Genomic DNA, 22,231 nt, shown 5'->3' on the forward strand with positions numbered 1-22,231 from the left:
TCTTATTATAATACGATTATCTTGCATGTTGCACAATCGATACGATATTACATAATTGACACTGTAAGTTTGAGTATATTTACAGTATTTATAATAGTACAATTAAAAGTATTACTATAAATATTCAAATTGGAAAAACATTAGAAATACCCTCAGTACGATAATCTTACTTATTAATAATAAAACGGAATGAAAAAAGTGCCTTGATTTTCTTCGTTCCACTAATAAATATTTTTTCTTGAAAAATTCTAACTTTTATAATATACATACATAAACAACTTATCTATATAAAATCTATGCATAACTACCATATATTTTTTCATATCTTACATATACCATTTGCCTATAATTAATAATACTAAAATTTGCCTTTAAAAAACCTAAATGTCTAATTTTATATACACTAGGAATTTTATTTTCATGAAACGAATAACGGAGAACATGCCAAAAAATTGAAAGTTCTAATTCTAAATCGGTATTAATATGCACGATCTGAATCGTTTAAATATCCTTTTTAACAATAGAAAATTCTTACGAATATTTTACGAACGATGTACATGAGAGTCAATGGATTAAAAAATTTAAAGAATTAGTACATTTTTATGAGTGTATCAGTCTTATAAGAATGTCGCAAACTTTTTAAATTTCTTAATGTCATTGGCATATCAACTTTGTTAATATAAAATTGATACATCCCATGTTACATTGTTCGTTATTCGAACTTACGATGAACTTTGAAATTATCAAAAATAAATTTTTATTTAATCTGTGAGATGTTTTAGATTTTCAAACCGCATTGTGCAATAAATCCGATGAAAATGGCCATTCTTGTTCATCTATCATATCTCATTCATAAATACTTTCACATCCAATTTTAATAATAATAATAATAATAATAATAAATATTAGTAATATATAAAATAGGAATAAAGAGAGAGGAGACAGATTAATTCACATATAAAACAACACATTCATGATCGTATCGATCACTGACGTTTCGAGCGTCTGATGATCCTTAAAAAGCGATCCATTACAAACGCAATGGATAAGGACGTCGAGACAGTCGAAACTTTGACAGATGATCTTATATGTATAGAACAAATTGAAATTGACATCAATTTTAAACACATCAATAAATAAATAAATAACGAGGAGAGAAACTCACAGTTCACCAGTTAATATTTCCATCGCACGCTTTCGTCCGTATTTGTTCCAAAGAACGTAAGGATGCTTACAACCGGAAACCATACGCGCATTTAATTGAAACCATTCGTATTGCGTGGTATACGTTTCATCTGTGAAACCTTCGAAAAAATCTATTATCCAATAAGAATTTTTTTTGACACAATTTTCAGAATTGCTGTCTGCTTCGTGATTTAAACCGCGGATCCAATTGTTGAAAGAATAAAGAGCTCTCGCCTTGTCAACGTGTCCATGCAAGGATAAGTTTGCCAATGGTGGAATCGTGCAAATTTTTATCGCTGAATTCGAGAAGGCAAATTTATATCTTAATATTTTCAACAAATATTCCATACTCTTGATTAAATCATCGAAAGAAGCACCCTGATGAATTTAATAACAATGTTATTTAACAGCCGATTTCTTTGTCATCTTATTATTACAAAATTTGTATTGTAAAAAGTTACCTACGTTATAAATATCAACAGCTCCCAACATTATAACAATTTGATTGGAAATACATTCCACGTCGTTCAACTTTTTGACGCAATCATTTATCGTTTGTCCCGATATACACAAACCGCAACGAAGAGCCATATCTCCTATAAATAATGGCGTAATGACGTATTGGTAATATTCTTTAAAATTAATGTTTTCCTCGCGATATTCTTTGGTTGATATTTTCTTTTATATACCGTTAATAAATTCTTTTCGATTAAGCAAATGAGAAAGAATTAATTACCTCTTTGACGCCATACTGGTAGGCCAAGATTTCGTATGACGAGTTGAAGGAAAAAATCGTCTCCTATAAGCTGATGACGGAGAATAATCGGCTCGTAAACAGTTCTCTAAATGAATAAAAATAGATCTTTGATAATATTCCATTTTCATTTCTTACAAAAGAGAGAGAGAGAGAGAGAGAGAGAGAAATCATTAATACGAACCTCTATCCTTGAAGTACACTTTTCGATGACTATGATATTGTTGTGTTCATTATCATATACTTCATAGGACAAACATTTATTATTTTTTGTACTCTCTGTAACATATAGGGAATGCATTTACAATTTTCTTTTCTTTAGTGATATTCGAATTGTAATGTAAAATATATATTACCCAAATTAGAAGTTTGATTAAAAGTCTGATTTCCATTCCGTCGTTTATAGTATTTTATATTATCATTGAACCAAACTTTGTTTCTATCTTCATATTGATCGTCTTTACTCGTATTATCATGATTACGATTAATGTTATTATAGTAACTTGAAGGATAATGTGCAAATCGTTTGTAATACTTTGACTGTAGAAATACGCGTACAAGGAATGTACAATAGATATTAGAAGAGATTAAGTATCTATTTTATCGTAACGATTCATTTACTCACGTTAGTTCCCTTGTAATCTTCCTTTTGTTTCTTTATTAAGTCCACAATGTGTTTAATTTTGGGATCGTTTACAATTAACGTTTCTTCCCCATCTAACTTTTTTATAGTCTTCAATCCGTCTACTTTTTTTAATAAACTTTGCAAACTAGGAAATCCTAATCTTGTATAAGGAATTGGTTCTCCAACGATCTTTTCGAATTCATCTGTAAGCAAAAACGTATATATAAAATCAGTCCACGTACTTAAAGTTTTGACTTTGTAAGTTAAGTACTATAGTATTAAACGAACACTTCGATACTTACGATTCAAAGATTTAATTGGTATGCCGCCTTTTTTGGAAATTAAACAAGATTTAATTAGTGCAATAGTTTCCTCCATTTTTGAACATATTTTTAAAATATATGTAATATATTATTGTGAAATATTACATATCATGATCTCTTGTAATAATTATTTTATTCGAACAAGAAATAAAACCTCATCGTTGAACGACTGAGAGAAGACTAAATCTCAAGCTCTACGAGAAATATTGTTAATCCTCTAACAATAAGATAGTTAATACTCTCGGTCGAATACAAACGTTCTCGATTCGTAGAATCGAGGATAGAATGATTACAAAAACTACCTCTCGTAACTCGTAAACACTTTCTTTGAGCTCTTAACTAGAATTACCTACGAACAATGAATTAGAATTTATCTATTTCGAAAACTTTTGATTACGATTAAAATCTAAATAAATTTATTTTTAAATAAACTATGATATAATCGTATTAGTTAGATCGTTTTTCAAAGCTTACAGAGGCGTATTACGGTGTATGTACAAATTTAGCTAAAAAAACGCGTGCCGACAACTTTGATCGTTCTTTTTACATTTTCCACAATTTATAATTAGCCGAAAGACGCGCACGTGCTTGAACACGTGCAGAAAAGCTACACGATGTCCAAGACTTATGGAATGCATTCCTCGACTACCAGACGATCCCGAAAGTTTGTCTTTCGAAAATAGTTGAAATCGTGAAGACAGGAGATGAACAAAAAAAAGTAAGAATATAAAAATAATACAATTATATTCAATGTATTATGTTTCATCGATATTAATTTTTTTAATATTAATTTATTTCTTCGTCACTGGTAACTAATCGATTAGTTTTTCATGAATTTTTTTCATTCAATAAATCGATTCATCGAAATTTATTGTATACAAATTCGTACTATTTACCTTTCAATTATTCCGATATTCGTGAAAAATATTAAAATTATAAGTATTCGAAATATAACAAGTCATTTTTCGTCGTTCAAACAACAAAATTATGGCTGTTGTAGGCATAAATGGATTTGGACGGATAGGAAGAATGTGTTTTCGAGCGTGTCTCGAGAAAAATGTCGAAGTAATCATAAGATCTTATTGTTAGTTAAATCATTCGATCTCGTCCACAAGCTTCTTATAATATTAGATATGAAAACTTACAGGTGAACCTAATTAATGATCCCTATATTACGACCGATTATATGATATATCTTTTTAAATACGACTCCACTCATGGATTCTTTCCTAAACCTATAATATGCGAAAATGGATGTATAGTTATAAATGGTTAGAGTAATTATATATTTAAATGAAGCTAAATTACTAGATTTACATGTAGATATTATATATATATATATATATATATATATATATATATATGTAGTACGGAATACGAAATACGTATGTGTTAATTTAGATAAAAAAATAGTCACGTCACAGGAGAAAAATCCTTCGAAAATACGATGGAAAGAAAATAATGTAACATACGTGATAGAAGCTACAGGAGTATTTACAACTTTGGAGAAGGCGAGCGTGAGTATAATCGTACAAAAACTTATTTTGTGTCGTGACCGATACAACCAGAAGTACTACGAAGTACTACGAAGTACTACCAAGTACTATCAAGATATACGTACATATAATGTTTACAAGTTTTTACCTAATTTCTTATTCGGAAGAATTTATTGTCCCATTATAAATCGTCTAATTATATTGTCTAATTCTAAATAGTTACATAACGATGGAGGCGCAAAAAAGGTGATAATTACAGCACCTTCGATCGATGCACCCATGTACGTATACGGAGTTAATCATAAATGTTACGATCCAAAAAAGGGCAACGTAGTGTCTGCAGCTTCTTGCACAACGAATTGTGCAGCTCCTATAGTTAAAATTATGAACGATAATTTTGAGGTAATCGAAGCAATGATATCCAGTGTACACGCTGTAACAGCAACGCAAAAAACAGTAGACGGGCCGATAAATAAGGTATTAAATAAAATATAGCGATCTCCTTTAAATTTAATAAAATAAAAATATACAAATAGTTGGTTGCATTTATTACTTATTACCATTATTTTGCTTTGACTTTTCAGTTATGGAGAGATGGAAGAGGAGCTTTACAAAATATCATACCAACGTCTACGGGAGCGGCTAAGTCATTAGGAAAAATTATTCCCTCTCTCAAAGACAAAATATCGGCGATAGCTTTTAGAGTACCGATATTTAATGTCTCCTTATGTGATATGACGTTTAGGTAAATTATCAGCTCGTTTAAAAATTCACATGACTAAATTCTGTTCGATCTTAAAGATCCGAGGTTTTTTCTAGAATCAATAAGCCAACAACGTATGACGAAATAAAAGCAGTGATGAAAAACGAGTCCGAAGGAGAATTGAAAGACGTGCTAGGCTACACGGAAGAAGATTGCGTTTCGTCCGATTTCAATCACACCATTTACTCTTGCGTGTTCGATGCAAAGGCAGGCATTCCTCAAACGAGTACATTCATCAAAATCATAGCTTGGTTGGTCAAATTTATTAAAAATACATATATCTATATAGATATTGATATATCTTGATTAATTTATTTCTTCTCCCTTTTTTTTTTTATCTTTTTAGGTACGACAACGAATACGGTTACGCGCATCGTATCGTTGATTTAATCGTATATATGTACGATGTTGATTCTGGAAAGATTTCACCCGTAGAAAGTGTCACTGAAGAGGAAATCGTATAATCGTATAAAAGCATCAAACCAAAAAAGACATATATTATTTTACGTCTTTAATATCGTTATATTTTATTGTATATACTCTATACCAAAAAAAAAAAAATTGAACAAAAAATTTTTTTCAAGAAAATATGTCTCGATCACATCTTTGAATCGCGCGCTTATATCGAAGGTCGATAGTTGAGATATCACGTGATAATCGAGGACGCCCGAAAATGGACGGAATCGGACGAACTGGTAGAAGAACTTACAGCGCACACGCCGAGAGCGTACGTTGGTTATATTACCGTTTTCTGCCCTTCAAATGACACTGCTTCTGTGGTAATCGTAGTGTACGGATCTGTTTTTTGAAGGTGAGTACGTTAAAAAATTACGAATCCTATGGTCCTTAGTTTTAAGCGGCATCGTGTTGCATTTCCTGGACGTTCGATCCTCGTTTTTCTCCATATCTTTTCGATTATTCGATAATTTATTTTTTTACGGAAGAATTCAGTTTACCGGCGTCCATTGTACGACGAACGATCTCGTTCATGGAAGACACGCGAACATCGGACGATCCATCCATTAATATGCGTCTTCTATTCCCCTTGTATCTCCACGATGCGTGGACTCGTACACGTACGACACTTATCGACGTACACGTAGTCACATAAGTACATATCTCGTCATTTGATACATGATATTAAAATAAGTAAAACGGTAATGAGAGAAAAATTATTTTCTCGTTAATCTACGAATATACGACGAAAAATAGAAGAGCGACGTTTCGTTCCTGATGCGTAGAATCTTCCAGAAGAAAGATACGTTCCGTAGTAATCCCGTTAATAATTCGATATATCAACTCATAATTATCCTTATAGGCTTTTTCGTCAAATTCTTTTTCCTTCGTTCTTTAAAAATATAGATTTTCTTTCGTTTTTATATTACGTTCATTTGCTCGACGTAGGCGCATCTATTCTCAACGAGATATATGTATATGTATATAAAAAGAAGCGATCAATATTTCTATAAATCGGAACACTTATATACCGCCGAGATAACAAAGAACATCTTAGAGGTTATGTTTCAGAATTTTTATATTCCGGCGATGCTCATTCGAAAAATAAAATAATCTACGAATTTGACATATAAGACACTTTTTGATGTATTCTTTGTAGATAACGTGACTAATCGATGTTACGTCAGTCCGGAATGCGATTGCACTGTTGCATATTATTATGTACATATTAGCGATACATCGGTCCGATAAAACGATGCTATTTCCGTCTTTAGATCAATCCATAAATAAAATCGCGTTCATCGATCGTCAAGGGCACGCTCGAAAATTCGATCCCTTTTCTTTAACCTTGTTCAACCTTCAAAACGCAGCATCCGCTATTTCATTTCGATATAAATGTTTTCTAACCTGTTACGACTCTCTTTTTTTTTCTCTTGTATTATCATAGTCCTACAATTCTTCTTTGATATTTTAACAATACGTAATCATTTAATTTAATCAAAAAGTCATGATTATAAAAAATCTCGAATTTGTAACGGGAATTAGTAATAACTGATATTTCTTAATTCAAATATTTTTTGATATGTTTCCAAAAATTAACCTCGATTTGCGTCATGTTAACCTACTATTGTCGTTCTCTCAATATTCGGTACGACGATTTCGTACGATTAACAAATCGTTCGCTCATCCATTTTCCAGTACTTGTGGAGACGACATGAGCAAGATCGGTATCAACGGATTTGGCCGTATCGGCCGTCTCGTTCTTAGGGCATCCATTGACCGAGAGGGTCAGGTACGTAAAATAATATTAAAGTATTGAAGGTATATGTTTATGAAGAAAAAAAAAAAAAATACGTTTTTGTAATACTAACAGGTTGTCGCCATCAATGATCCCTTCATTGGCCTGGATTACATGGTATATATGTTCAAATATGACTCCACTCATGGAAAATTCAAGGGCGAGGTTAAGGCCGAGAATGGATGCCTCGTTGTTAACGGCAATAAGATCGCTGTCTACAACGAACGTGATCCAAAGAATATTCCATGGGCTAAGTCTGGTACAGAATACGTAGTCGAATCGACTGGAGTTTTTACCACCATAGAAAAAGCCAACGTATGTGAATATATCTTTCTGCCTTTAAAACTATATTCTATTAAAATTCTATTATCGTTTTATTTATGTTATTGTTTGAACAGGCTCACTTGGAAGGTGGTGCCAAGAGAGTCGTCATCACCGCACCATCCGCTGATGCACCAATGTTCGTCGTTGGTGTCAATCTCGATGCTTACGAATCGTCCAACAAAATAGTCTCCAACGCTTCTTGCACGACCAATTGCTTGGCTCCTCTCGCGAAAGTTATTCACGACAACTTTGAGATCGTTGAAGGTCTTATGACTACCGTTCACGCTATCACGGCAACCCAAAAAACGGTCGATGCACCATCTGCGAAGGTATACCTTCTCCGTTTCTTCTCTTTGACACAAAGATTTATATTTTTGAAGGAGCACGTCACTGACGAGTATCGTTTTTATTAGCTGTGGCGTGATGGACGTGGCGCTGCGCAAAACATCATCCCTGCCTCAACAGGCGCTGCCAAAGCCGTTACTAAAGTAATTCCAGCTTTGACCGGAAAACTCACTGGTATGGCCTTCCGTGTACCGGTACATAACGTCTCCGTCGTTGACTTGACCGTAAGACTAGGCAAATCAGCCTCGTACGATGAAATCAAGGCTAAGGTTAAGGCAGCCGCAGAGGGCCCTCTCAAGGGTATTATTGGCTACACGGAGGACGAAGTAGTCTCCTCCGATTTTATCGGCGACAGTCACTCTTCCATCTTTGATGCCAAAGCCGGTATTCAATTGAACAATAACTTCGTCAAGCTAATCGCATGGTACGACAACGAGTACGGTTATTCCTGCCGTGTGATCGATCTTATAAAATTCATGCAGACGAAGGACAACTAAGCTCTCGTCGAGCGTTCTTTGTCCAAAACGTTTTGAACGTATTATACTGACGTCGTTTCTCTCGTACGATCGCTTCTCTGCTGTTAATGAAAAATTCATACGGTAATTATTATTAACGGTCATAGTAGTTCTTCAGAGAAGTTTCAGAAGCAACAGGAGTTATTTCGTCGGTTTTCCGTAAGATTTGTCTCATCGCACAGGAAATAGTAGAACGATGAGACGATTTAGGTGATCATTTGTCGCGAACACAAATACAAAAAAAATATAAATAGAGCTGGCTCTAAAGTTTATCCTGTCGTTACATAGAAATCATAAGAGCCGCATATTTTACTCGTAAACAGTTATAAGATCATCCTATCTTAAAAAAGTGTATCATATTGGTATGATAAAAACGCACGTAACATATCGTTCTTCGCGACTTTTTTCCTTTTACCTTTTTTCTCCCCATTTTACCTTGCATCTTTAAATATTACATCATTTGTGATTCCCTTTTAGGATCATTAATAATTATTTTTCATTCTCGCATTGAAACGAATAAAAGATTGTTACGAAAGTGAAACATGTTTTGTTTATTTATTCTTTCTACCGATCTTTCTTTAGCTTCGAACATTACTTTATTTCGATACATTATTTAAAAGTATTCTTAAAACTTGTAATAATTAAATTAACATAAATAATATTTAATTGAATTGAACTTGACTTCGTCTATAAATAAACTTTATTTATCCGAGTTTTTATATGCTCGTCCAGTTAATTAAATATAGCGTCCGAAGACATACGTCTTATACTTACTCGATAATGTTGCTTGCAAACACCACATCTATCGGTAAGAAATTTATCTTATAATTATATTTACAAAAAAATTTATTTTCGATTTAGCGATCAAATTTAGTGAGAACATAGTGGTGTGGCCTTTTACAGAAATTTGTTTGTCTATAAGCTTCGATATCGACTAGAGTGAAGCAAACAACATAAAATGCAATAGACGATTTAACGATACAATAATATCATAAAGATCAAGGAAAATATCTCGTTTGGATTTGTGGGATAGTAAAATATTGCGTTATATGGCACAAAGATAATAACGTTTCTTGTAACTTCATAAAGAATTGTACAAGTTAGATAGAGAACATTATAATTAGTTTTTTTTTTCTCGTATTAACAACAATAAAATCGATAATTTCATTTCGCCACTTAATTTTCATTCTCGTAATAGACGACTTTTAAAGAACGAATAGAAAAATTAATATACTCTGTATAATCCGATCACGTACAATGTGTTTTGTTTGCGATCGGGTCGTTTCTTTAATTATTCTGTTCCTGCAGATTCTCTTTTCGTTAAAGTTTCTTTCCTTCTCTTTCTCTCTTTCTCTCTCTCTCTCTCATGTCTTTGTCTAATTCTGTCTAATGCCTAAAATACTTATATAATACAATAGCTATCACGAAGTAAAACACGATTTAGTAAGACTTTTCTTAGTATCTCAATACTAAGTTGTACCTCATGCAGTGAAAAATTTGATTGTACAGCGATACGAAAATACAAGTTGACTTTGTTGTTAAAAATGTACAAACGTGATCGTTAATACTCTTCGCATAAGGTCCCCTGCGTGTTCTCAAATTTATTTTTACCATTAGAGGTTTTACCATTTGACGTGTCTACTTTGACGTTTCAGTCTATTATCGTAATTTAAATACACATACAATACGACTTGTTGGACGCACACAAGTTTCTATGCGAAGACAATGACTACGCTTGTACGCGTTTATCGTACGTCTTTTTAATGAATATCTAGTTTTGCAGTGTACAATAAATGTGAAGCTAAGACTATTATGTCTTTTAATAAATAATTTCTTGTTTGGAGATATTTATCAATATACAAAGATCATTTGATCGGTTTAGGGAGTCGACAGTTGTTTTGAAATAAAGATGATTAACGATTTGCGACACTAAAACTTTAGTGGGTGTAATTGCAAAACTAAATAGCTTTTACATCCACGATACAAAGAATGAATAGTTTCCATACGATTCCATCGAAAAAAGAAAGAGACGCCCACCTAAATGTAATCAAGAACTTGGCGTCTTAGTTATCGATGCGTAACATTATAAAAGTGTATATATGTGTGTATATATATATATATATATCTTTGCACTGTAGGATCCTGCAACGACAGGAAATAGTAACTCCAATTATTGTAGAAAAAGCGGAACTACCGCAATATGATTTTTGTTCGAGCCTTTATCTTTCATTCGCACAATTGACTTTCACAGATATACATATAATTATACCGTCGAAAGAAGATCAATTCTAGACTAGGTACGACATATTAAATACATGAGTTTACATTGAAGAATGGAAAACGGTACTTCGAATGTATGTACGAGAAAAAACAGATGGAAGGATCAGACCAAAAGCATGAGTTTCGCACGAAGATTTATACGTTCTTGAAGAGCGCTGGCTAATTCACGCGTCAATTCTTCGCAAACTAATCGAAGTTCTGCGTTCTTTTCTCGCAATTCTTGCAAAGTTAATTTCTTACCATCTTCGGGATCATCTTTCGCAGAATCTTCTTCCCCGAGCTCTCGTTCTAATATAATTAATGATAACATTGAATACATTTTTATTCTAGTATTAATTCTAATACAATTATTATTTCCATCAAAGTATCTATCTCTTTTGACTTACTTGGACTGGGTTTCCTATAAATATGAAATGCACCACAGACCCCCGTAAATTGTTGAGACTGAGGAATACTATTCTCCATCGAGGGATTTTCAGGTAATTCATTCTTTGGAGAGAAATGCGAAAAATCAGCTACAAAACCTTGACTTTCGCTTAGCGTTCTTTGTCCCTCCCCTTCGCTTCTTTGGCCAACCAATTTTCGAGGTGAAGTCTGTAGCAGATACGAACGATAAATTTTCTTAAACAATTATGCTCCTAAATTGCTTACCAGGTCGTCCGCGTTAAAGTAATGGTGATAAATATAAAATAAAATTGCAGAACTTAAAGATGTTCGTATATACATACATACGATCGATTAACGTACATCAAAATAACAAAGCAAACTACTATAAACGTCTGATCGATTTAATCGAGTGAAGACATATAATTTAACAGATAGAGAAACTCACGATTCCTGGTGAAATTCTTGGCGGTACGAGCGGAGGTGCTCCGAGGAAACTTTGACCGTTTTTCCCTACAAGAACGTGCACACATTTTGAGCAGTGATAGATTTGCTTTCTCAGCTGCGAATGAAAAGTATCGCAGTATACCGGTAGCAACATGTACCTAGTTTGTTAAGATCGAGACTAGAACTTCGTGCGTGTGTTCTATAAGGCCTAGGAGGTGGTGGAGGTGGTGGTTCCTTCTTTGGAGTTACTATTATAGCATCTTCGGCCGATTGTGGTGGTTTTTTAACGAGCGGTCGCTGTACCAAAGATGCAGGAGAATGTTGCAAATCGTCTTCACCTAACGTGGTACAACTGCTATTGCTACCATTGGCCCCAGAAGCCAGAATAGCTGCCTCTGGCGTTAAACGAAGAGCTACCGGATGTAAAATTTTTGGATCTCGTTCGACGGCAGATTTTTGAAAATCAAAATTAACTAACTGCAGTCCAGGACTCGTGAGAGAAGTAGTTGTACCGGTCGGCGAGTCAACGAATTTTGTCCATTCCTTGTTCTTATCTCTCATATTTACTGAATTAGGTGGACTGCTTTGGCACTTTGTCGTCGATGAAACTGGCGGTGGTGCGTTTGTAGTTTGCATAACTAATGGAATTGACAAGGACGGAGGTAAAACATCGGGAAGTGGTACATGATTTCTTCTGAGGACAACTAGGTGCATAGCTACATAAAATTCTTGTAAACTTAACGCCCCATCTCTGGTTACGTCCGCTAGCTGCCAAATACGTCTCAGTTCTGCTACGGGAAGTCTAGATTTCTCGAAAAATGTTCGAGCTACTGGTCCGGCCAAGAGTCCTTCTGGATCAGACTGTAATTGCACGAATTGAGCAGCGTAATAGTCACGCTGCTCGTCGCTGATGATCCACACCTCTTCCGGAGGAAAGCCCGAACAATCTCCTTCTCCTTCACCTTCGTCACTGCTGTGACGTTCCGAGCTCTCCTCTTCTGTACCTAACAATTGTCTCTGCTCTTCGGACATAAGAAGACCTTGCCAGCCACCGGAAACAGTATCCAATATCGTATCGCCTCCCAACATTCCATCGTTTCGTTCTTGAGTCACACTATTGGTCGGAGTCGGAGAATCCGTACTTCCACCGGTTTCTCTAGGAGATTCTGCTTCGCTTTCACTTTCCGTAGTACTTTCAGGTACATGACATCTACTTTTTATATCTCTGGTAGAATCCGTACTCCTTCTACCATCCTCGTCTCCAGAAGTTGGCCATGTAAATCTTGGTAGAGTTATAATATCTAAAGTAGCCGTTACCATATCTCTACAAACATCCAGTCCTGCTTGATGTGCTGCCACCAGTTTAAGGACCGCATAAAACTGTTTTTTACCTATATGAGTCGTGCCTTTGATTCCAACGCAGATATCTAGTATCTAAATAGAATGAAAAACAAAAAGTGATAAATCTGTCAAAACAATTCATTGAATGAGAAAGAAACTTGAATCTGTGTCTGTGTGTGTGTGTGTATGAAACAATTGGAGTACATAATTAATGAATCATGAATATATAATTATGGACTATCAAGTACGGATAGACCTAACCTTCTGTACTTATAGTACAAAAAAGATGTATTGAAATATTAGAAAAACTAAAGAATCATTTAATATCTTTCCGTGAGATAAGAAAAATGAAATTTGAAAAGTAAATAGAATAAAAGGCTCACCTTCATCGTGACGTCTCGCGGCAAATTCGCAGAGCGTAAAAGTTCGGCAACTTTAACAACCGATACGCTGTCGCTGTCAGCGTTTTCACAGCAATATATAAAAATATCGCCATAATAGCGATGCTCGGTTGCTGTCAGATGAAGGTTCGCCATCGTAATCGAATCCCAATCCATCTTGGCAGCGTAACACAAAACTCCTTCCTCGCTTCTCACCAGGGGCTGGAAACTCCTCCTGTTTTTTGAAGCCATTCAGTTAGTTCCGGGGAAATGAACTTGGCTAGGTGGCAGTAGCGTCGAAGGTATCAAGATGACGTCGAATAACGACAATAAAAACTATATTTCTTTTGCCGACAACAATGAACAAGGATACAATTGTCTTGCAACGAGTTCCGCGTGAAGAGAGAATTATCGCAAAGCGTTTTCTTTTATTAAATACATTTTAATAAGAGCAGAAATTTTTACGAGAATATAATCGGAACGTGGTGCGTTGTCATAGGGAATTTTGAGAATCGATAGACCTTTAAAAGTTACTCTACTTGAAAAAGTATTCGATCATTTTTATGATGCTCGTATCTGTTAAGGGAGGATATCGAAAGAAGCTGAAGAAACTGCGCGACAAAGTTAATAAAGTTTGTTTATTTAATATTAATGTCAATTACAAGTAGAAAGATTATGAAAAAGGAAACATTTGAAAGTAACGACAGGTGAGAAACATCGATATAATGACGAAGAAGTGTTGATAAAAAAAAGAAAATTATATTTTTATTTCTTTTCTTCCTTCTTTTGTTCTTCTTTCTTTAACTCCTCTTTCTTCGATTCTTCTTTCTTTGGTTCCTCTTTCTTCGGCTCTTCTTTCTTCGCTTCTTCCTTCTTTGCCTCTTCCTTCTCTTTTTTCTTTTCTGCCTCTTTCTCTCGAAGAACCGGCTTTCCAGTTTGTTCAATCTTTATCGAACGTTCGGTCTGCCCTTTGAACATTTTCTCCTTTCTCGGTGCCGTGATACTGAGGACACCGTCGGACGATAAACTAGAGGATACCTGATCTATGTCGCATTGCTCAGGGATCAGATATTTTCTAGTAAACTGTCTCGAGATCCAACCGTGTTCGTCCTGTTTCTCTTCGTGCTTAGCTTCGACGACGACGCATTTGTCGACAACCTTGGTGTTTATTTCTTCGGGTTTGAACTGTTGTACATCCAAAATCACTTGGAACTTATCTTTATCAGCCTTTATCGTCGAGGTACCGTCCTTTTCGTTTTTACGCAACAATTCACCCCACGGTCTATAATATAATAAAGGATTTCTTAGTTTCCTCTCTCGGTTCGGCATTAGATATAATTGCTCCAAGGAAACCGGACTAAGTAGCTGTTCGGGATAAAGACCGAGTCCGAAATTTTGATCGAAGAGACGATGAGGGCGATCCAAATCCTCCCACCAATCGGAGAAAATTAATGGTACCAGAGACATCGTTTATCGTATATCTTCAAAGATGCACCAAATTTGATCCTTAGCTTTTAGATTAAATCTTTCTCTCTCTCTCTCTCTCTCTCTCTCTTTCTCTGGTTCACTTTGTTTATTTCTTTCGAGCGACTGCTAGTAACTGCCTGCCGCACCGTTCTTTCCACTTCATTTATACGGCGAACCGGCCGGCAACGTATTTGTATACCAACGTCGAATCGGTACTGTCGAGGGGGGAAAGAAACGAGACGGAGTCTGCCAAAGGATTATTCTTAAAAGATGCGCTTCGCATTTTCGGCAAGATTCATGCCATTCTTTTTTTCGTCCTACTGCTGAAGCAGCTGTAAATCTTATCGCGGACCAAAGAGTTACGAAATTCGAACGAAAATGCTCTTGCGAATAAATAGAAATAAACGGAAATTGTAATCGAGATAGTATCATGTTTCCTTTCGCGTATTCGTAATCTTCGCATCTGTGACGTAGGCGCAAAAATTACGAATCGATATAAATCGATATTCCTCTCGAGATTATATTTCTATTCGAAAGTACTGCCCTCTTTCTACGTTTTCATGGAAACAAGGAAAGTAAGTAACAAAGATGTCATTTGTTGGATTTGTACACTCGGGGCAAGTGAGTTGAGCATAGGAGTACGAAAATGGTAAAGGTTTCGTGTCCTATGGTATAGTATGCGTTGTGCTATCAAATGCGCGACCATTCTATTCTCGTCCCGGTCGACAAAATCGATCTTTCTCGATGCTTCTATGTGTGCACGTATATAAATTCGTTCTTCGTGTGGCGGCAAACTCGTATACCAACGTAAGCGTATTTTTCGGTGCAGGTCGATGTGCCGAGAAGCTTCTACCTTAGGACCTATTCGAATGCTCGTTTAGAATTAAAACAAAAGTCAAAGTCCGCTACGATGCAAAGAAACGAACGACACTCGAGATGCGATAATAAAAGAAGGTAAAAAAAACTTTTATTACCGAGTAATTCACGTTATATATAACGAAAACATTTATTGCTTTATTTCTCGATTATTCTATATAGAAACGAGAAAACTTATAAGCTATATTTTAAGGAGCGTAACGATGTCAATTATTTGTCAATGTTGCATCTTTTTATAATTCGCGATAGAAACTCGCGAGACTGCGAGTCTGGATTGGTTTGGCTCGATGAGCTTTCCATTGCTTTGCTTATATTTAGATCGGAAAGAACGTTTCAACGGTTGATTTATTCGTGGGACGAAACGAAGAAAAAGATCGATTTATAGAGATTTTAGAAAATGAAAACGCTTTATATCGCTATAAATATGTTTGTACGCGCGTTACATCACATAGATTATATCGATCAAATTTTCTGATAAATGACGACGTGATTTTCATTCATAATCCTTCCAATTTCGCTTAGCAACCAATTCTTTTCCCGATAGTCTTTTTCAATATATATATTCGAGTAAAAACACAAGATTGTTTCGAATATTGAAAGACGTGCACCGACTTCGTTGAACACGATATCTGGATTTACGAGTACGACAAAATTCGTGATGCGCGCGCATTCTGAATCTTCTCAACAACGTACGTATGTGTCATCAATTTATATGTCACCAATTTTGATTGATCGCGAATCGAATGACTCGCCGTTAAACCGTGTATACCAATGTTTAGATTTATTTCATAACTTAATACACAATTACAGTCAACCATTTCAAATATCAATCGAGAAGAGTACCTAAAAATATTTCTTATATTGTAAAAGTCTATTAGTCGAGATAATAAATTTATTTCCAAATTATCGAATCTTTACCCAAATTTTTTTTTGCCTTACCAACGGTACGTATAATAATTTCAAAATAACATACATATGCATAATATATTCGTATCGCTCGTCGATAATGATGATTACTTAAAATGAAGTATCATGTATCACAAGCACATATAGTAATATCTATTTTTACCGATTATCAATTATTTCTATAAGATTCACTTTTCCCGCACTTCTAGAAATGCGTTTTTAAAAAGTGAACTTTATCAAATCGATAGATTAATAAGTCGATAATGGTTATTCCTCGTATTATTACGACGTAATAATGATAATCAACTATTAACATTTCAAAAAAGCTCGACGAAAGTAAAAGTGCGAATAAATGAATTTTTTCCAAAATACAAATTCTACAGAAAAATTTCAAATTATATTAACACGTTACGCCGGCGCTGTTATTTGCGTTTCTCTCTGTGAGGCGGCGCTCATATTAATGTTTCACTTCATTCTATTTTTTTTTTTTAATTGTTATACGTTAAATCTTCATTATTGAAATTTTAACTGTATGACAATTTTTTTTAATTAGTAAACGAATTAAATTTTTGGTGATACGCTCACTCTGATGGAAAATTCAAATGTATGTAAGATTCGAGCGCGAGCCACTGATGGTACGCGCCAACGTGGATATGTTGAATAAAAAATCATTTAATCAATTTGTGGAAGGAAATTTGATAAAATTAAAGAGAATTGTTAACAATACTATGTCTCTAGGCTCGTTTATTGATTATGTGATAAGATAGCATTTTGTTTTGTTCCATTGATAAGTAAGTCATTAAAGCAGTTGGCAATCTTGAAGATACATTATATTTCCAGTGTTAGTTGTACTAGCAACTTCGTCCAAGTTTTTTGTTCAGTGGTAAATATCAAATAATTATATTCTTAAGCCTCTCTTGGCTAAATAATTTATACAATGTTTCATTTGTACTTCTCAATACTCATCTTTCTCTTTTTCTTTTTCATTAGATTTATATTATAAAACGTATATGTACGAATTGAACACATGCTCTTTTACAATAGAATAACTTTTTTCAAGATTCGATCAAGCGATTTTTTTTTCTTTTTTAGTAGTAGAATTAGTTTACTAAAAATAAAATATCACGAAAAAATTACGATTAATCGGAATCACGAAGAAAAAAGTGAAAGTTGTTCTTTACAACTTTTTTATCCGGGCTTACAATGAAAATTGAAACAAGATATTTTCAGAATTTATTTTGAGGATCAACGTTATTACGAGCTACGAATGGTTAAAAATGATGAAAATCGCAATTTTTAAAAATTTGACAAATTTCGACGAATGTCGCTTATTTTCACATCACTGTGACAATTGTCTGTTTGTAAAAACAGACAATTTTTATTAAGTTTTCTTCCTCTTTTTAATATATTATAGATATAGAAATATACTCGACGAGTTATTCTCAATTTTCTATTCGTTGTAAGAAGTTATTAATATATTGTAAATCATTTATTGAAAAGATGAGTATTTTAAAAAAGTATAACAAAAAAAAAGAAAATAATCACTAGAAAGAACATTTTGACTTTTATAATCAATAACATATAAAAATGAAATCATAAAAATCCTAAGAGAAACGTACTTAACCTACAATTGTATTACTTTTTCAGATATATATATATATATATATATACACACACATTATCCATGTGTGTATATATATATACATATATATTCATTTTCAGAAAACTATTAGAGATGATTAGTTGAAATCTGTAGATTTTACAGATTTTCCTAAAAAAAATATGCACACGACTCATCTCTCGTGAATCTTCTAAAAAAAAATTTGAGGTGGCAATACTGTTTTGCGTTGAAAGAATAAATTCGCAGAGACCTCTATAAAATCGATATACATTAAATAAAAACAATCTACTCGTGGAAGATTCGTGCTTATTGCTATTTCATCTCAATTATAATTCAGGTGAGTGAAATGATACAATTATTTCACTTTTATTTCTTCATATTGTGCAATTTTTTCTTCCGAGAAACTAACGTCCTTATGAAGACTTAAAAAATTTTATCTTAGATAACATCGAGAACATTGTTTATATGTGATATATCTTATCGCGTGGCTTTGCTAAATTCTTTTCTCTTTTTTCTTTTTCTTTTTCTCTTTCTGTTTCTTTTTTATTTATATTTTCTTCTAGGTGTGATTATCATTTTTATAAAAATGTCGAATAAAGATTTAGAAAAGTAAAAGATTTCTAATGTTTTCTTTCCATTTATCTCATTGTGCAAAGGTCACGTATTTTCTCTCGATTTGTTTGTACTTTCTGGTATTCCTACTCGACTACAGGAATATGATGTGTCACTGTACATTATTAGATTTATTTCTATATATATATATATATAAAGAAGTGTGCATCAAGTTCGAGGGGAATACTGTGTAAAATCAATTTCTGTGAAGTCGTGTACATTATTTTTATCCAATCTTTGAGGCTTCGGCTGTTGATAATCTATATATACGTAAATAGTACAAAAAATTGAAAGACATACATTTCCATAAACGTTAAATATAAATATTTAATTTATTAAAGCGATATTCTAAAGAAAAAATCTACATGTTATTAAGCATGACATCTACTATAGATAAATATTGTCGGATTTCAGTACGAATCTAATTTAAAACAAATTTTCAGAAAATATTTTACAGATAATAATATCGTAATTCGGGAATGCGTGGACTTCTTTGTTAATAAAATCGTTTGCGTTAAGAATTTAAGACTCGATAAATCGAGCATATTGCAATTGCATTCTACGTATCTTCTCGAATTGATGTGCAATAAAAATTGATAGATTATTGAAATATATAATTATATTGATAGGTGGTAATAAAAAGGGATTTTTTTTTTTTATATTTCACCATCGATTCGATACAAATAATCTATGTATATTATCTTGTCAAAGACGCACCTTAATTTCGTAGATTTTCTTTTATCGAATCGGATTAATTTTATCGAACGTATTGTCAAGTTATCTGACTATTGTTTCATGATATCGGCCGAATCACGATATTTTTTATCATTCATAAAACTGACCCGTCTGTAAAATGTTTTCTGAAAGTTTGTTCCAAAATAAATTCGTACAGAAATTCGGCAATATTTTATCCATTGTAGATCTTATGCTTAGTAGCATGTATAGGTTTGTTTTATTTATTTATTGATTTTTTTCTTTATAGATCTAACCAACAAAAATTATAACAATTACAAGGACAAAATTAATTACAGAATGACAAATATCGTTGAACAAAACAACTTTCCACATAGTTTAAATCCACTTAAGAAATCTGAAAATTTACCACCGCCGTTGCAAGTACCTCTACAAACAAGAACCGAAGTAAATAATTTAGATTATAGATTTGAAGCTATTAGATTAAAAAGCTTTCAAAATTGGCCAGTTTCTTTTATAGAACCTAGAATTCTTGCAGCAGCTGGTTTCTATTACATGGGTAAAACTGACAAAGTAAAATGCTTCGAATGTGAGACAGAAATATATAAATGGGAAAAAGGAGATATTCCTATGGTTGATCATGAACGCTCTTCGCCAAATTGTCGTTTTGTTAGAAATATTCCATGTGGTAATGTACCTATCGATGTTGACTCGGCTTCAGTAATTCTGCCAAGCCCTCGAAGTCAAGATGTTTGTGGAATACATGATATAGAAATACTGCCAGAGCCGGATCAAAAATGCATGGAACAAGACTATTCACACAATAAATTGAGATCTTTAGGGCTTAAAAGACCTAGGCCACCAGCATATCCGAAATATGTTAACTTGGAATCTAGATTACGTACTTTTGATACATGGCCAAAATCATTGCCACCGTACAAAGAAGAATTGGCTGATGCAGGATTTTTTTATACTGGAAGAGAAGATCAAACATTATGTTTTCATTGCGGCGGTGGGTTAAAAGATTGGGAACCTGAGGATGATCCATGGGATCAACACTCCAAATGGTTTTCTAAATGTTACTATCTTTTAGTGGTTAAAGGAGAAGAATATGTGAACAAGGTGACGCAACAATGTGTAGTATCATCATCTAGGAAGGTAATTAAATTCTTGTCTCTTATTTGCTACTATCTTATTTTCTTTTATACTTACATAGATTATTATTATTATTATTATTATTATTATTATTATATGGCATTAAGAACTCAAAAACTCATTGCCACAAATACCAAATCCTGCCAATGTTCCTGTCCCTGGGTAAAGTCTATCAAGATCCATTCTGATATTATCTTCCTATTTCATCTTGGCCTTTTTTCATTGAGTTTACCAATTAGTACTTATATATAGTTTGATCCTCATCCATAAGTGACCTGTCCATCTTAATCAACACAATTTTATGACATATATAAGTAGGTACATTTTATATGTACATTACGTATGTCTGCTTTGAAATAATTTTTTTAATTTGTCTGATATGAAATTAAACAAATAATTTATAAAAAGAATTTTGACAAAATTTATATTCTACACAGGAAACTTTAAATTTGAAATTGCCTTCTTACATCCAGAAGATTGGACATACTTCCATGCAAATTGAACAACCTCAAGAAGAAATTTCTGAAAAAACAAATCTTAAAAATAATCCTGGTTCTAGTGTTAATTCCAGTAACAGTAGTACAGAAAGCTCAAGTTCTACTTCATGCAGCTTTACAACAGAAAACAAACACGATTTATATAGTACAAACGAAGATAAGGGTGATGGAAGATTATGTAAAATCTGTTATAATGCAGAAATGAGTATAGTATTTTTACCTTGCAAACATATGGTTTCATGTGGTAATTGCGCATCTGTTCTAGACACATGTCCTATTTGTCGAAAATCTATAGATTTAATAATAACTGCAATTTTATCATAAATAATATTAATATATTTTATATAATAAATAAGAAGAATCTTATCTTAAACAGATAAAAGAACTCGTATATGAGTATATTCTTTTATTTTTGTATAAAATATTAAAAATATCTTATTATATTTTATAAAATATTAAAGATATGTTATTTCCTGTAAATATAGGAAAAAATAGCACAATGTTTATTTTTATGTTTATTTCTATTTTTGGGGTATTATATACGCGAAATAAAACTTATATATTAATGCATTTGGGGCAGATAACATACTCTACGTTATTTTTAGATCTTTACCTTAAATTATTACTTTAACCTTAAATAGGTTATAGTAACGTTATTTCAAAATCCCGTAATTAAGGAGCGGTAACATAGTTCTATGTTTTTCACCTATTTAAATAACACAACCCATATAAAATCGCGTAGGTTTATCGATACAAACGTACTGTTTAAAAATTCTTATATTTGATCACACTGCAAAATCAACTTAAAAGTTGGAGCATAAGACTGAATCGCAAATCAAGCCACAGATCGCAAATCTGATCTCGAAATAGTGATAATGACCGAAATATATTTATATTGATAAACTTTTAGGATTGCAGCTCGAATCCGAAGAAAATTTCACCTCTAATGTAATATATTTCAGTAAACGATTAAATAACATTACCTTTA

The 22,231-nt window shown here is 33.3% G+C and overlaps 6 protein-coding genes and 1 long non-coding RNA gene across 11 annotated transcripts; 4 read left to right on the forward strand and 3 right to left on the reverse strand.

The window, feature by feature from the left end:
- Window positions 1-80: 80 nt before the first annotated feature.
- LOC127064587 (uncharacterized) lies at window positions 81-3,070 on the reverse strand. The gene is made up of 7 exons (XM_050995844.1): window positions 2,867-3,070; window positions 2,565-2,767; window positions 2,296-2,479; window positions 2,124-2,218; window positions 1,922-2,027; window positions 1,651-1,781; window positions 81-1,563 (listed from the first exon to the last, which is right to left on the reverse strand). The coding sequence occupies exons 1-7, from the start codon at window positions 2,940-2,942 to the stop codon at window positions 1,162-1,164; spliced, it is 1,197 nt and encodes a 398-aa protein (XP_050851801.1). The 5' UTR covers window positions 2,943-3,070; the 3' UTR covers window positions 81-1,161.
- A 770-nt stretch (window positions 3,071-3,840) lies between these two features.
- Window positions 3,841-5,659, forward strand: LOC127064847 (glyceraldehyde-3-phosphate dehydrogenase-like). 2 transcript variants are annotated; one of them, XM_050996463.1, is made up of 7 exons: window positions 3,841-3,952; window positions 4,035-4,158; window positions 4,289-4,404; window positions 4,603-4,860; window positions 4,968-5,128; window positions 5,203-5,397; window positions 5,493-5,659. In XM_050996463.1, exons 1-7 carry the CDS (start codon window positions 3,875-3,877, stop codon window positions 5,608-5,610), a joined length of 1,050 nt encoding a protein of 349 aa, XP_050852420.1. In that variant the 5' UTR covers window positions 3,841-3,874; the 3' UTR covers window positions 5,611-5,659. The 2 variants fall into 2 exon arrangements, with proteins under 2 accessions (XP_050852420.1, XP_050852421.1); XM_050996464.1 differs by having other exon boundaries at window positions 3,844-3,971.
- A 163-nt stretch (window positions 5,660-5,822) lies between these two features.
- On the forward strand, window positions 5,823-9,125 carry LOC127064848 (glyceraldehyde-3-phosphate dehydrogenase 2-like). Its single transcript, XM_050996466.1, has 5 exons — window positions 5,823-5,957; window positions 7,301-7,394; window positions 7,476-7,715; window positions 7,799-8,053; window positions 8,138-9,125. Exons 2-5 carry the CDS (start codon window positions 7,317-7,319, stop codon window positions 8,564-8,566), a joined length of 1,002 nt encoding a protein of 333 aa, XP_050852423.1. The 5' UTR covers window positions 5,823-5,957; window positions 7,301-7,316; the 3' UTR covers window positions 8,567-9,125.
- LOC127064844 (ralBP1-associated Eps domain-containing protein 1) lies at window positions 8,738-13,683 on the reverse strand. The gene is made up of 5 exons (XM_050996458.1): window positions 13,420-13,683; window positions 11,854-13,129; window positions 11,697-11,761; window positions 11,251-11,458; window positions 8,738-11,152 (listed from the first exon to the last, which is right to left on the reverse strand). The coding sequence occupies exons 1-5, from the start codon at window positions 13,666-13,668 to the stop codon at window positions 10,968-10,970; spliced, it is 1,983 nt and encodes a 660-aa protein (XP_050852415.1). The 5' UTR covers window positions 13,669-13,683; the 3' UTR covers window positions 8,738-10,967.
- A 353-nt stretch (window positions 13,684-14,036) lies between these two features.
- Window positions 14,037-15,304, reverse strand: LOC127064849 (protein lethal(2)essential for life-like). The gene has a single exon (XM_050996467.1). The coding sequence runs from the start codon at window positions 14,881-14,883 to the stop codon at window positions 14,182-14,184; it is 702 nt and encodes a 233-aa protein (XP_050852424.1). The 5' UTR covers window positions 14,884-15,304; the 3' UTR covers window positions 14,037-14,181.
- A 162-nt stretch (window positions 15,305-15,466) lies between these two features.
- Window positions 15,467-16,662, forward strand: LOC127064851 (uncharacterized). The gene is made up of 2 exons (XR_007781845.1): window positions 15,467-15,837; window positions 15,922-16,662. It is a non-coding gene; the product is annotated as an uncharacterized LOC127064851 (long non-coding RNA).
- A 790-nt stretch (window positions 16,663-17,452) lies between these two features.
- LOC127064845 (E3 ubiquitin-protein ligase XIAP-like) lies at window positions 17,453-21,813 on the forward strand. 4 transcript variants are annotated; one of them, XM_050996459.1, is made up of 4 exons: window positions 17,483-17,548; window positions 18,313-18,623; window positions 19,881-20,749; window positions 21,184-21,813. In XM_050996459.1, exons 3-4 carry the CDS (start codon window positions 19,931-19,933, stop codon window positions 21,565-21,567), a joined length of 1,203 nt encoding a protein of 400 aa, XP_050852416.1. In that variant the 5' UTR covers window positions 17,483-17,548; window positions 18,313-18,623; window positions 19,881-19,930; the 3' UTR covers window positions 21,568-21,813. The 4 variants fall into 4 exon arrangements, with proteins under 4 accessions (XP_050852417.1, XP_050852416.1, XP_050852418.1 ...); XM_050996460.1 differs by lacking the exon at window positions 18,313-18,623 and having other exon boundaries at window positions 17,453-17,548; XM_050996461.1 differs by lacking the exons at window positions 17,483-17,548; window positions 18,313-18,623 and adding an exon at window positions 19,010-19,168.
- The last annotated feature ends 418 nt before the right edge of the window (window positions 21,814-22,231 follow it).

Source organism: Vespula vulgaris, chromosome 6 (genome assembly GCF_905475345.1).
Source record: "Vespula vulgaris chromosome 6, iyVesVulg1.1, whole genome shotgun sequence".
NCBI classification, from domain to species: Eukaryota; Metazoa; Arthropoda; class Insecta; order Hymenoptera; family Vespidae; genus Vespula; species Vespula vulgaris.